The sequence below is a fragment of the Humulus lupulus genome, chromosome 5 (genome assembly GCF_963169125.1).
Source record: "Humulus lupulus chromosome 5, drHumLupu1.1, whole genome shotgun sequence".
Taxonomy (NCBI): domain Eukaryota; kingdom Viridiplantae; phylum Streptophyta; class Magnoliopsida; order Rosales; family Cannabaceae; genus Humulus; species Humulus lupulus.
Window position 1 is genome coordinate 101646253 of NC_084797.1, and position 14263 is coordinate 101660515.

The 14263-nt window shown below is 38.2% G+C and overlaps 1 protein-coding gene across 1 annotated transcript; it reads left to right on the plus strand.

The window, feature by feature from the left end:
* Positions 1 to 4283: 4283 nt before the first annotated feature.
* On the plus strand, positions 4284 to 5294 carry LOC133780523 (ethylene-responsive transcription factor 13-like). The gene has a single exon (XM_062220212.1). It carries the CDS (start codon positions 4367 to 4369, stop codon positions 4982 to 4984), a length of 618 nt encoding a protein of 205 aa, XP_062076196.1. The 5' UTR covers positions 4284 to 4366; the 3' UTR covers positions 4985 to 5294.
* The last annotated feature ends 8969 nt before the right edge of the window (positions 5295 to 14263 follow it).

The following is a 14263-nucleotide window of genomic DNA, read 5'->3' on the forward strand; positions in this document are numbered from 1 at the left end:
AGGTTGTTGCTGGTTATGTCCGGGGTAAGGAAGTACTCCTTATTATACTGCCCCACATTCGAGATATGCGTAGTGTCACTCAGGAATGCTTGATTGGTTTCCTGGTGACAAAAATGGAAGAAACCCGTTCCGTGTTGTTGCGGGTTAGACTTAAGATCAAAAAGATAGTTGACCTCGTGGGGTGAAGGTTCTGGCCATTTCTTAAGTTTATACAGGATATAGAGTGCGGCCAACATTCTATATCCGTTTGGAGTTATTTTGAAGGGGGCGACACCGAAATAATTGGCCACCCCTCAAAAAAGGGATGAAGAGGGAGATAAGCTCCCGCCTCAAGGTGATATCGGGACCAGGCGCTGTTTGCACCTCCGGGGAGGTTAGCCCTCTGGTCTGCGGCAGGACGTATAATGGAAACCCCTGTGAGAGGGAATTTTCTGAAGCAGTTAGCAACCATCCGAAGAGTCACTGAAATGGCCGGGGAAGTATACCACTCGACATCAGGCAGGTTCTGATGGCGAGGGCGGGCCATAATTTGGATATTAGGGTCAGGAACAAGATTTTCTCGACCACTGGTCGAGGGAGCCCTTGCCTGCGAATCAGGCCGGGCATGAGAATTTGGGTTGTTTTCAGACTCGGGCCTTTTCTTGCCTGAAGATTTGGAACGGGCCATTGGAGGAGAAGGATGGGGTCTGGAAGAGGATCGCGAAAAAGGGATCTCGTGGACACAGTCATTTGGTTGTTCTTCTCCCTCGAGCAGCTGGGCGAGAAGGTCGTCGTCAATAGGCCTTTCACCTCCCCACAAATTTGGCATTAAAGTCTGCATACAGAAGAATGGGGAGGTGAGGATAGAAAAATTTTAAAAGCTTTTTAGAATAACGCTGGTCGAGTATAAAAGTTAAGCTTTTATACAACAGCATTCTAACAAAAAGCTAAAAAAATTTTCACGAATAGTTTGAAAAACGGATCAAAGGGTGAAAGTAAAAAGTTTTCTGAAAAAGCTTTTTCAACTCCCCTTAGGACGGGAATTTTTTTTTCAACTAGCTTAAAGATCGAATTTTTACTTCGATTTTACGTCCTAAAAAGCATGATCCTGGATTTTAAACTATCTCGTAACTCTATTGTGCCTACAAAATATTCTGTCTACAAGCGTCTCAAATCAGAAACAGATAAACTCAAACAGTACACATTCAGAAGCATGCACCACGAAAAATTAGAAGCGTGGGAATTCGAAAACTTACCAAGAAAAGTAATCGTGGAGATGGAAGAAGGGTCTTCGGAGATCAAGGAGCTCTCGAACGGGGTCCTGAAAGTACAGAGGGAACGGTCTTCGAGAACGATAAAAGCTTTGGATTTTAGGTTTTCTAGTGAAGACGATGGCGTGCGTAAAAAGAAAATAAAGACTTCGAATGTCTTATATAAGTTTGTCTGTGGCATTAAAAAGATGTAATCATCAGTTTCCCTTTTTTCAAAGTATAGGGAAGCGGGATGGCCGTCAAAATCTTTTCTGGGGAACCGAAAGGACATGATTAGACAGAAGTGGGTTACTTTTTTCAAGAACACACGAAGGGTTCTGACACGTCAGGCGGGGTTACCGAAGAGTCGTTCGTCCAAAAGTTTATTTACTGCTCGTGGTAAATAAACTTGGGGGGCAAATGTTATCCATAAAATTAGCATTGGTGACGTGACAAGTGATTCCTGGACACGTGGCTGGCACCTGGAAACGTTCTACTAGAGTATCGACCAGAAGACACATTAGAAGCAGTGCGAACCTGTCTTACCTGCGACCAGTCTGGTCGATAGTTCCGCATACAAGGCAACATTAATGGGAAGATCTTTGTGAATCCCGAATTTATCTAACACAATCTCCTGAGTATCCGATTATTCAGGAAAGAATATCTGTAACAATCTTTTGTAATCCCCCTCGAGCCTATAAATAGCAAGAGATAGCTCAAGGGAGAGGACTTTTGGCTTTTGAATCATTCGAGACTATACTAATTCTCCTAGTAATATTGTATTATTCTTCAGAGATTAGTGAAACTCATTGGACCCAAGTTCTTTGATCACTCATCTGATTTTTATATCAATATCAACCTAAGTGGACGTAGGTCATTACCAGATCCTGGGGCCGAACCACTATAAAATACTGTGTATTATTTACTTTTGTCATTACATTCTTCTCATTACTTTCATTCATATCAAGCATATTCTGACTCCGTGTCAGTTGGCCAAATCGTGGGTCAACAATAACATATTCCAATTTCATAAGTACCTATTAATGCAACACAAACAAACATAAGCATAATTCTATCTTTATCAATTAATAAATCCTAAAAAAAATTAGGCAGAGTTTCAACTGTTTCTATAACATATTCCAATTTCATAAGTATCTATTAATACAACATACAAAAAAAATAATCAGCATGCATAATTTCATTCTTATACCACCGTAGCACACAAATTTCTCAGAACTTATTTCACTAATTTCCACTAAATTCAATATAGTTTAACCATAATTATATAAATATGTGCAATAGTAATAAATAAAAATAAAATTCCCACTCACCTTAAAATTAATCTTCAAGCTAGTAACCATCAATGAAAAGCCAAATTGCCTCCAAAATAATAACCGTCCTAAAAGTAATACAAACAAAATTAAATATTATAATTATTGAGTTTATAATAACTGGCACCAAACAATAAAGCATATTATACAAATAAAACTTTCTTTTAACTAAATATTAACTCGATTTTTTTTTACAACAACATATCTAAACATTAAAACTGTATTATACAGATGATTTCTTTTAACTAGATATTAACTTGATCTTTTTATATTATAACAACAACATGTTAACTTTTTTTTTTCAACAACAACAAAATATTAACTTCATCAGTTTTCTAAATAATTATTCTAAATAAAAACATATTATAAAATACAAAAATAAATCAAATATATAAGAAATTTAGTAATACATTAATATTATAAATTCAGATTAATAAAAAAATTATCACAAACACTTTTTTTTAAAGATTCATACATTCTTAAATAATCAAATACAACTCTAAAATAATATTACCAACCATAAACACATATACATTATCAATATATTATAAAAAAATATGAAAAAATCTGAAATAATATATATAATCTTGTAAACATCTATTTACCGATCCATACCTAGTACAAAGCTCAAAACTTTGTATAGAAGCTGAAAATCTGATGAAAAACTCAAAACAATGGGTATTTCCGACCACCACATGTCACCATTGTCAAGACACAATTTTTTTTTTCACTCAAAACCGAAAATAATAACCAAGTTTCTATGATATATTTGAGTTTTCTAACAAGATTGATGGATGAAATTGGAAGAAAATGAGGTAAACTGTGGTAAATGGCAAAACCCTCATTTTTCTCACGGTGGAAATGGAGGTTTCTCTCTCTGTTTGGGGGATTTCAGTGTTTCAGAAATGGGGGAGAAGCCGAAGTGGTGCGGATATAAGCATCTTTCATAAAACCGAAAGTAACGATTTCCGTAATGTTTTCTCACAAAAATGTCTCTCCACCTATTACCCTTTAACTTCATTTTATCTAAATAACAGAAGTAATAATTTAATTGCTATAAACTCCAAACCAAAAAGCGAGTTGAATTTCTTTTAAAAGCTCTAATTTCATTTTATTTTTTTTTTGTATTTTCCAATATTGTTATGTGTAAAAACTGAAATTAAAACCCATTTTTATTGTAGTGGGAGGTGTGCCCATACACCTCTTTTTGTGAGATGTACCAAAAAAATTCCATATAAATATATGTATATAATATTTTATTGGATAGACATATATAAAGAGGCTATATGGGACAGGACTTTTCTCTCCCCGGAATCCAATATATTCACACAATTTTCATAAAAACTAAAATTATATAATAATTAAATCAAATAACGACATGTGTACATATAAATTACATTAGAAAAATGTTAAAATATTATAATGCATCGTTCCGTGTTATTAAATATAGGAAAATGAAATTTTTTTCTAAAAAATACAATAAAAGAAATTCAACATGTGAAAAATAAATAAATATTAAAAAGATTAATTATTACACGTGAGTTAGAAACATATTATATTTAGGGAGATATTCGGTCAAATCAATGACAAATATATAAATGTGCAAATTATGCTAATGAAATTTCATGGAAAGAGCCTCTTCGTGTTTACACTTAGCAAATATTTATGCGAAACCATCAAATCATAACTCATTAATAGTTTGTTTTATATCACTGTTCTCACCTCTCTCCTAAAACCTCAACATTTTGCTCTACAAATTATCAAACATTTTAGTACTTTCATATTGCATAAATTTATATGTAAGAAATGCCCGGATCAAAAAGCTCCTTAAACTTCAACGAGTTAGCTCTTCTAGAATCTATCTACCACCATCTTCTAGATGACTCAGCTTCTCCGGCTCCGGCAATAAGCAACAGCTTCGGAAGTGCTTCGCGGACAAGCTCGAATATTTCGAGTTCCGATAATGGCCTCGCATTCACCGCAAATGACAGTGAACTTCCATTCAAACATAGCGAGCGCTGTTCCGATCAGGACATGCTGACCTATGGAGGTAGTAACAGTAGTATTACTGATCCATATGTAATTAGCTGCCCTGGAGACTCCGATGCGGCGATGGCGAGTGAGAAGCAAGCGCCGCGGAGGGCGATGCATTTCAGGGGCGTCAGAAGGAGGCCATGGGGAAAGTACGCGGCTGAGATAAGAGACCCAGCAAAGAACGGCTCAAGGGTGTGGCTGGGGACTTATGAGAGAGCGGAGGACGCTGCGCTGGCTTACGACCGAGCCGCTTTCAAAATTCGTGGCGCAAAAGCAAAGCTGAATTTTCCTCATTTGATCGGCTGCAGTTACGAAGTTGAGCCTGTTAGGGTGACTACAAAACGGCGCCGCTTCCCGGAGCTGGATTACGTCAACGAGCCTCCGCGGTAGCAAAGTCGAAGAGGATAAACAGGGTTGTCTAGTTTCACTCGTTTGTCTCCATAGCTGATGTTATTGGTTGAGGAAGCGAGAGAGAAATGATTAAGTCATATATATATATATACATATACATATATAACTATATATCACGCACACTCTGAACGTAACCCTAACGAATGGTGTGCAAGTGTTTTTAGTTTTTTTTTTTTCTTTCTTTCTTCTTCCGCGAAAATAATATGTAAGGCTTAAACATTTTGTCAGAGCTCAACAGAGCAGTTTACGAGCAAAGTATTTTAAAGAATAAATATGTGAACTTTTATCACTTGTGCCCTTACACTGTCAGATTATGCCCTAAAGTATATTATCTGTTAAAATTTATTATTGAAACTATTGATAATATTTGAATAAAATAATTAACATTTTTACTTTTGAACTTTTACAATTACAAAATTGTGTCCTTTAATTATAAAAAATTAAAATCTATTTTCTAATTAATTCTTAAAATACTTTTAAATTTTTTTAAAATTCATTTTAAATACATTTAAGTTTAAATTATTTTTTTAAAAAGAAAAACTAAATTGTTACAAAAAAAAACACATATTCCCTTCATTTTTATTTATTTTTAATATATTTTTTAAATTACTTTCTATTCTTTCATTTGTTCCCAATATTTTTAATTAACTAAGTTTTATATATATTTTTTAAAATTAGTACATTTTAAATTTGTAATATTTTATATATAATTAATTTTTAAAATGATTTTAGGGGCCAAAAATGAAAGAATAGGAAAAAAAAATTAGAAAACTTAATAAAAAAAAATAAAGAAGAAGAAAATATATATTTTTTAATTGTAACAATTTAGTTTTTTTTAAATGTATTTAAACTTCAATGTATTTAAAAGGAATTTTAAATAATTTCAGTCTTTTATTGAATTTTTTTAATAATTTTTCTTTAATTTTTTAAGAACTAATAGAAAAATAGATTTTTAAATTTTTATAATTAAATGAAGCACAATTTGGTAGTTGTCAAAGTTCAGGGAACAAAAATGCAAATTATTTTATGCAAATCATAACAGGGGGCACGATATAATAGTATCAATAACTCAGGGAAAATTTTTTACTGACTATATATTTTAGGGGCACAATCTGGTAGTGTTAAAAGTCCAGGAGACAAAAATGTTATTTATTCTATTTTAAATGGTAATAGTGGTGCTTCTATTTATTTTTGCACACCATTTATTTCTCTCTTTACCCATTCCCTTTCTAGCATCCATCATAAACAATTTTTTTTAAAAAAAAAAATCATACATTTTCTTAATTTTCATTAGTACAACATTACTCTTTTTTTATGTAAAAAAAATAAAAATCTTTCTACATCCATATATATTATTAAAATATTTAAAAAAATCGATAATCTTCTATTAAAAACTATTGAAAAATTTAATCATACTCCCTTCAACACAAAAATAATAACAAATAATATTAAAATGATAAAAAAAAAAGGAATTTACTCATTTGTTATCGTGTTTTTGCAAAGTATTGTTTTGGTACCATTTTTTTCAATAATGCTCATATAGTACCATGTATTTTATCATACATATTTGAGCCCGTTTGAGACAGCTTTTGAAAAAGCTAATAGCCGCTTTTGAAAAAGTTGTACAGTAATTGTGTTTGGTAAATTGTAACGACCTGAAATTGCTAATAAGGCTTAAGGGCCTTGATTAACGTGCCAGGAGGGCATAATTGGTTTATGTATGATTTAAATGATTTAATGCATGATTATGTGATGAGCATGCTTATATGATTATATGAATAAATGAGATGCATGATTATGAGAATTAGTATGCATGTAGGCCCTGTGTAGAATATTAGGGCATATTTGTAATTTTGGCCCATTGAGGGTAAAAATGTGATAAATTGTGGAGACCACATTATTATGTGGATATGTTTGCAGTATACAACTTGAGGCGATCCTAGGGAGCTAGTTAGCGGGAAAGTCACAACGGGACCCAATACCTAGCTCGGGTCGAGTCAAAGGGTATTTCGAGTATTAGATGGTTATCTAGGTTATCAGGTTATGAAAATAAATATTTGGAGATATATTTGAGGATAGGAAGCCTAGGTGGGAATACTGGCGAATTTTACCATTTTTGCTCTCGGGGACGGTTTGGTACCCCGAGCCTCGGGATTGACTTAATTAACTAAAGTTAGACTAAGTAAAGTTGAGAAAATGGTAGAAGAAACTTAAACCGGCCCTCTCCTTCTCTTAGTTTTATCACTCTTCTTTCCTCTCTTTTTCTCTCAAGGGAAACCATTGGAACATAAGGAAATTCAGCTGGAAATTCAGTGAATTGAGCTGAAGTTTTGGAAGATTAACTTAGTATTTAGCTATGGAGTTTAACCAGGATTGAGGTAAGACTTGAATCACACTCTTGGTTATTTAAATTCTGTGGTTTTGATTGAGTTCTAAGAGGTCTTGGGGTTTTGAAATTGAAAACTGAATTGAAGCTAAGAACTTGGGAGTTAGCTCAGAAATTTCTTAGAGAATTGGTTCTTCAGTGAAGGTAAGCTCGAACTTATGATCTAATGTCTGAATCTTGGTGTTTTCTTGACTGGTTTTGATGTTTTTAAGCTTTTGGGTTTCAGAGATTGAAGTGGGATTTTGATGAGTTTCTAGGCTAAGTTTTTGCTGGATTATGTTGCTGGAAACGTGTTAGAAGTTTTGTGATAATTGAGTTGTGAAATTGGGATGGTTTTGGGTGGTTTTGAGTGAGGTTTGAGTGTTAAAAATGATGGTTTTTCTGGGTTCGAGGGGCTGGGCCGTAGCTCTGTTCTAGACTGTCGCGGCCCTACGGAGCAAGGAAGAGCCAGGAAGGCTCTGAGGTAAGGGAGTGCCGCGGGGCCACAGGGACAGGGCCGTGGCACGTGTCTGTGTTCAGAGAGGCCTAGCCTCTATTTCAGGGGATGGGCCGCGACATGGGTCTTAAGGGTTGCGGCCCTTAAGGGCACTTTTGGCCTTTTGGAGGTTTTAAGTGCGGGAACATAGTCTACGATGCTCGGGACCAATTCTACTACCGTGTTTGGTTGAATTCAATGTCCCGAAAGCTAGAACTTTAATCAGAAACCTTTTTACAATTGTTAATGGAATCCCTTATCTTGGTTGTGACTAGGTAAAAGTTAGGGCTCAGGAAACGGATTACGCTCGAAGGGCATTTCTTGTGATCTGAACACTTGGAAATTAAAGGTAAGAAAACTGCACCCAGTTGCGAGTTAATAAGGGACTAAGGGTTCCCTATTCTTGTATGCGTTATGAAAGTTGGTATTATGCCATGAGAATAGTAAACCAACGACCTAAGAGTACCGGGGTTTACATTTTGCGCACAGGGCGCGGCTCAGCCACTGCTAGCTGAGGACAGCTTAATATTCACTGAGCTTGGTTTAAGCAGACCAGAGTCAGTGGGGTAAACAGAGGGTGCGACCTAAGGGCGTCGACCCTATTTATTGTGTAATCTGATTGTTATTGTTAACTGTTGAATATGAATTGCTAAATGGCTAGGTAGTAGCTTATGGATTCATGATCATGTCTTTGAGTTATGTGATTACCAGGAACTATTAAGTGTTTAAACATGCTTTAAGAGTTATATGATTATTATCAGTGCTTGTGCTATGAGATTATGTTTTCTTGCTGGGCCTTGGCTCACGGGTGCTATGTGGTGCAGGTAAAGGCAAGGGTAAGCTTGACCAACCTTGAATGGAGAGCTCTGAAGGCAGAATGTACATGACTAGCTGTTCAGCCGCAATGGTTGAGGAAGGGACAAGAACAGGAGGATCATAAATGCCTCTTTTTCCCTTAGAGTGGCCAACAGTGGTTTATACCTTGAAATTTTGTAAACTGACATTCAAAAGTTGTTTCTTTTGGGATCTCTTGTACAAAAATGTCTAATTTTATGAAATGTTTCTTTTATGACCAAAACCTTTTTAAACCCTAGTTCATAAGTGGCGTTAATGACACGTTTTCAACTTAATGACTTGATTAGCAAGTCCTACACCTTTATAAATATACAGTGTAACGGTCTTGGCTATCCAGGGTGTTACAACTTGGTATCAGAGCGTCCTAGGTTTAAAGGTTCCTGAAGACCAGCTGGACATGTACATTCGCTGCTAGAGACAAGCTCGATTTAGGGTTTGGTAATGTGTATGTGTGCTTATATGCTTGTATGCTTAGAAATAATTATGAATGTTGCTATCTGTTGGATTAATAGGAAGCATGAGATTCTGATAGAGCCTGGCTCTTGACTGCTGTGTGATTATATTGATGCGTGCTTATTAGCATTGCTATGCATGTAAATTAATATTTGAATGATTAATTTCATATCGCGTACATATGGGTGAGTGTATGGATGTATGTCTATATCCCGACTGTTGTATGGTGATGTTGGGGCATGCTTATTAGTAGTCTAGTACATGTGGATAAATGCCTATATTTTTATTGCTTGTGATTGATTATGTTCCATTGGTGCATTTAGGAAAACCTTTTACCCTGTCATCATGGTTTGATTACTGAGTCGTTGATTGCAAATTAACTTCGATAGCTATGCGTCCAATAAAATCTACGTGACTAGCCGGCACTAGATCTGAGACTAGAGATGATGATTAGGGACAGAACCCTCCACCAGCCCCTGAGAACTGGAAGAAAATTATGGCAGAGATGTAAGCGCGGCTTCAGAGCCAAGATGAACAAATTCACCTTCTACGACAGCAGGCTCCATCAGGGAGTGATGCACCTATTGTGCCACCTGTAGTGGCACCAATTATTCAGCCAGTAGAAGTTCGGAACAGGTGGGAGCCGTTGTATGAGCTGTTCCAGAAGCAACATCCCCCAACTTTTGAGGGAGGACCTGATCCACTGAAGGCCGAACAGTGTATGACTATGATTACTACTATACTGGACTACATGAGGATAGAAGGTTATGACAGAGTGACCTGTGCCACATATATGCTAAGAGAGGATGCCCGCATCTGGTGGGAAGTGGCATCACAGACCAAGGATGTCACTACTTTGAGTTGGGATGGATTCAAGGATTTGTTCAGCCAGAAATATTACAAGGTTTCTATCAGGGAAACAAAGGTTAATGAGTTCGTGGGGTTGGTGCAGGGCAGTATGACAGTCACTCAGTATGCCCTAAAGTTTGATAGACTTGCAAAATTTGCACTAGATCTTATGCCTACAGATGCTGCTAGGCAAGACAGATTTATTAGAGGGCTTAATGCCATGATAGCTCGGGATGTGACGATAACAACAATTCCTGGGGGACGACTTATGACCAAGCTTTTGAGAAGGCTCTTACCACTGAGGAAGCGGAGAACAAGATTTGGAAGGAAAATGCAATGAGGCATGAGGGTCGCAGAGTGGTGCCTCCTTATTCTGGGTCTGGTAGGGGCGGAGGCCCCAGTGATGTGAAGAGGAAGACCTCTGACACTTTGACTGCTTCTGGTCCTAATAGAAGGGGTCAGGGTGCTCAGGGTGGCCATCAGGGAGGCGGTGAGGCATGGAGGAGTTATCCTGAGTGCCCAAGGTGCAGAAGACGCCATCAGGGCGAGTGTTGGGCCAAGGCCTGCTGTAACGACCCAAAATTACTAATAAGGCTTAAGAGCCTTGATTATTGTGCCAGGAGGGCATAATTGGAGGTTAGAGAATTAATGGTAAGAAAGTGTGGATATGGGTATTGAATAAGTATGCGGGCCCTGTTTGGCTGGTAAGGGCATAATGGTAATCTTGGCCCGTTAGGGCATAAATGTGAATGTGTGTGATAAATTGTTGAGACCACATTATTATGTGGGTAAATTGATAAATATATATGCGTGTACAGGTGTGTGCATTTGTAACTATCGGCACAAGGCGATCCTAGGGAGCAAGTAGCGGGAAAGTCACAACGGGGTTTAATAGTTGACTTTGGATAAGTCAGGGGTATTATAAGTATCGGGTAATTATTTAGACTATCGGGTTATGAAAATAAATATATGGAGATATATTTGAGGTCAGGATGTCTAGGTGGGAATAATGGGAGATTTTACCATTTTGGTCTCGGGGACAGTTCCGGCACCCCGAGCCTTGGGCTTGACCTAAATGATAAGGTTAGACTTACTAAAAATAGAAAACAGTAGAACCACAAATAAACTGACCTTTTCTTTCTCAGCTCTCTTCTCTCTCTCAAGGGAAACACAAGGGAGATAAATAGAGAAAATCAAGTGGGATTTTGAAGGGATTGAGCTAAGGATTTTTGGGAATTGAAGAGGGGATTTTGAGGTTTAACTCAAGGGTTATCCAAGGAACTTAATCAGCACTAAGGTAAGCAGTGAATTCCTTTCTTTTGGTTAGAAAATTCTGAGTTCTACCTGGATGTTGAGATAATTGTAACTTTGATATTTAAGGTTGAATTAGAGCTGAGAGCTTGGGAACTAGCTGGGGTTTGGCTTAGAGAAGGTTCTCAATGGAAGAGGTAAACTCTAATTCATGATTTAAAAGTTTAAATTTAGGTTTTGACTAGTTGGTTTTAGGTGTTTGTGTTCTTGGGTTTCAGATATTGAAGATGGGACTTCTAAGAGTTTTAGGCTTAGTTTTCTGTTGAATTAAGATGTTAAAGTTGTCTTAAAAGTGTTGGGAATGATTGATATGGAAATAGGGAGCTTTGGGATGGTTTTTGGTAAGGTTTGGAGGTTGGAAATGGTGGAAATTCTGGGTTCGAAGGGAAGGGCTACGGCTCTGTTCTAGAGTACTGCGGCCCTAGCTTGCTAAGGAGCCAAGAGGGCTCGGCCAAAGGCAAGCTCCGCGGCGCCCAAAGCAAGGGCCACAGCGCGTGTCCCCTTCAGGTGTGGTGTTGGCTCTGTTTTGGAGAAGGGTCGCGGCTAAGCTTCAAGGGTCGCAGCCCTTGGTTGCACACATGAGTTTTTGAGGGTTTTAGGCACGGGAAAGTGGTCTAGGGCGCTCGGGTTTGGTTTCACCACCGTGCTTGGTGGAATTTGGAATCCCGGAAGCTAGTTTGTACATGAAAACCCATATGTGAATATTAATGGAATTCATTATCTTGGTTGTGACTAGGTGATAAGCTAGGGCTCGGGAATGGATCGTGCTCGGGGGTCGTCCTCTCTAATTAAAGCATTTGGAATCAAGGTAAGAAAACTGCAGCTGTGTATGTGGATAGGATGGGACTAAGTGTTCCCTATATTTGAATGTATTGTTATGTGATTGCGGTACACCATGTGAATATGTTGGGACTAAGAGTTCCCTATAATGGTATGAATGTCATAAGGTGGTATTATGCCATGGGGACATGTGGTAACGGCCTAAGGGTGCCGAAATCCACACTTGCGCACAGGGCGCGACTCGGACACTGGTATCCGAGGACAGCTTATTATGCACTGAGCTCGATTTAAGCGGGCCGGAGTCAGTGGGTTAAACAGAGGGTGCGGCCTAAGTTGTCGGCCCTGAATATGATGTGATAAGAGTGTATTATGTGATTGACTGTATCTTGAATCTGAATGTACGTGCTGAATATCTGTAGTAGATTATTGTCTAGGACTCAATGAGTATCTGGAGCTGGATTATTGGTTATTGACCAGTGTGTTGTCTTGAATGGACTTAATGGCTTGAAGGAACTGAGTAATGCTTTGTGGTTATTGGATTATGCTCTGTGAACTGTTTAGTTGTTAATACTGTTATGATATGATATTATATTTTCTTGCTGGGCTCTGGCTCACGGGTGCTACATGGTGCAGGTAAGGCAATTTGGCCATGGGTTGGAGAGCTCTGGGGGCGAGGTGTACATTGTCAGCTGCTCGGCCACCACGGTCGAGGATTTGTACAGGAACGGGAACCTAAAACGTATATTTTGCCATTAGAGTGGCTTGGTCAATTATTTGTAATTAAGAATTTTTGTATTTACGTTATTTAAACCCTGATTTAGGATCCCATATAATAAACCTCTGTTTTCAATAAAGTTTAACCGTTTATAATCAAATTCTGTTTAACCTAATCCTTTGTGTCATTAGATACACAGTTCAAACTAAATGATTTGACTAACAAGTCTTGCACTATTTCAAACACACAGTGTAACGGTCTTGGTTATCTAGGGCGTTACACCTGCTATGTGTGCGGAACAGTGGGACACCTCAATAAGGATTGCCCAACGGTGAAGAAAGGGGAAGAAGGGAAGATGGACAGCTTGACTCCAGCTCAAGTATTCACTTTGACACAGGCAGAGGCCGAGGCTAGTCCCTCGGTGGTGATAGGTTAGCTTTTTAGCGCTTGCTCTCCTTTTACTGTATTGATTGATTCTAGTGCTACACATTCATTTGTTTCTAGTAAAGTGATTGATAGATTGTGTAGACCTAGTGAGTAACGGACCGCAGGGTTTGGGACTATATTGCCTACTAGGGAACTGGTAGTTTCTAGGAGGTGGATTAGAGCACTGCCAGTGGTGGTTGATAGTAGGGAGCTTTCAGTGGACTTGATTAAGCTAGACATGGAGGATTTTCACATGATCTTAGGGATGGATTGGCTAGTCAGATATGGAGCTACTATTGACTGCAAGAAGAAGATGGTGACTTTTGAGCCTGAAGGCGAGGATCCTTTCATTTTTGTGGGTGCGGTAAGTGGACCCCGCGTACCCATGATTTTAGCATTCCGAGCTAGAGACTTGTTACAGGGAGGATATATGGGTTTTCTGGCTAGTGTGGTGGACACTACTAGGGTTTTACCAACAGGGCCGGGAGAGGCCAGGTTGGTTTGTGAATTCTTAGATGTTTTCCCTGAGGACTTACCAGGGCTGCCACCGCACAGGGATATTCAATTTGTTATTGAGTTGGCACCAGGGACAGAGCCAGTATCAAGGGCACCATATAGGATGGCACCAGCTGAGTTGAAGGAATTGAAGATACAACTGCAGGAACTTCTGGATTTGGGATTCATCAGGCCTAGCTACTCGCCATGGGGTGCTCCAGTTTTGTTTGTGAAGAAGAAGGATGGGACATTGAGGATGTGTATAGACTACAGGGAATTGAACAAGTTAACTATCAAGAATAAGTATCCCTTACCAAGGATTGACGACTTGTTCGATTAACTGTAGGGTAAGACGGTATTCTCGAAGATTGATCTTCGATCTGGTTATCACCAGCTGAGGATCAAGGACGAGGATATTCCGAAGACGGCCTTCCGAACGAGGTATGGGCACTATGAGTTTCTGGTCATGTCGTTTGATTTAACCAATACCCCAGTAGCCTTCATGGACTTAAT

Bases quoted from the DNA above. Each gene is read 5' to 3' on its own strand.
- LOC133780523 (XM_062220212.1), top strand. From the start codon at position 4,367: ATGCCCGGATCAAAAAGCTCCTTAAACTTCAACGAGTTAGCTCTTCTA.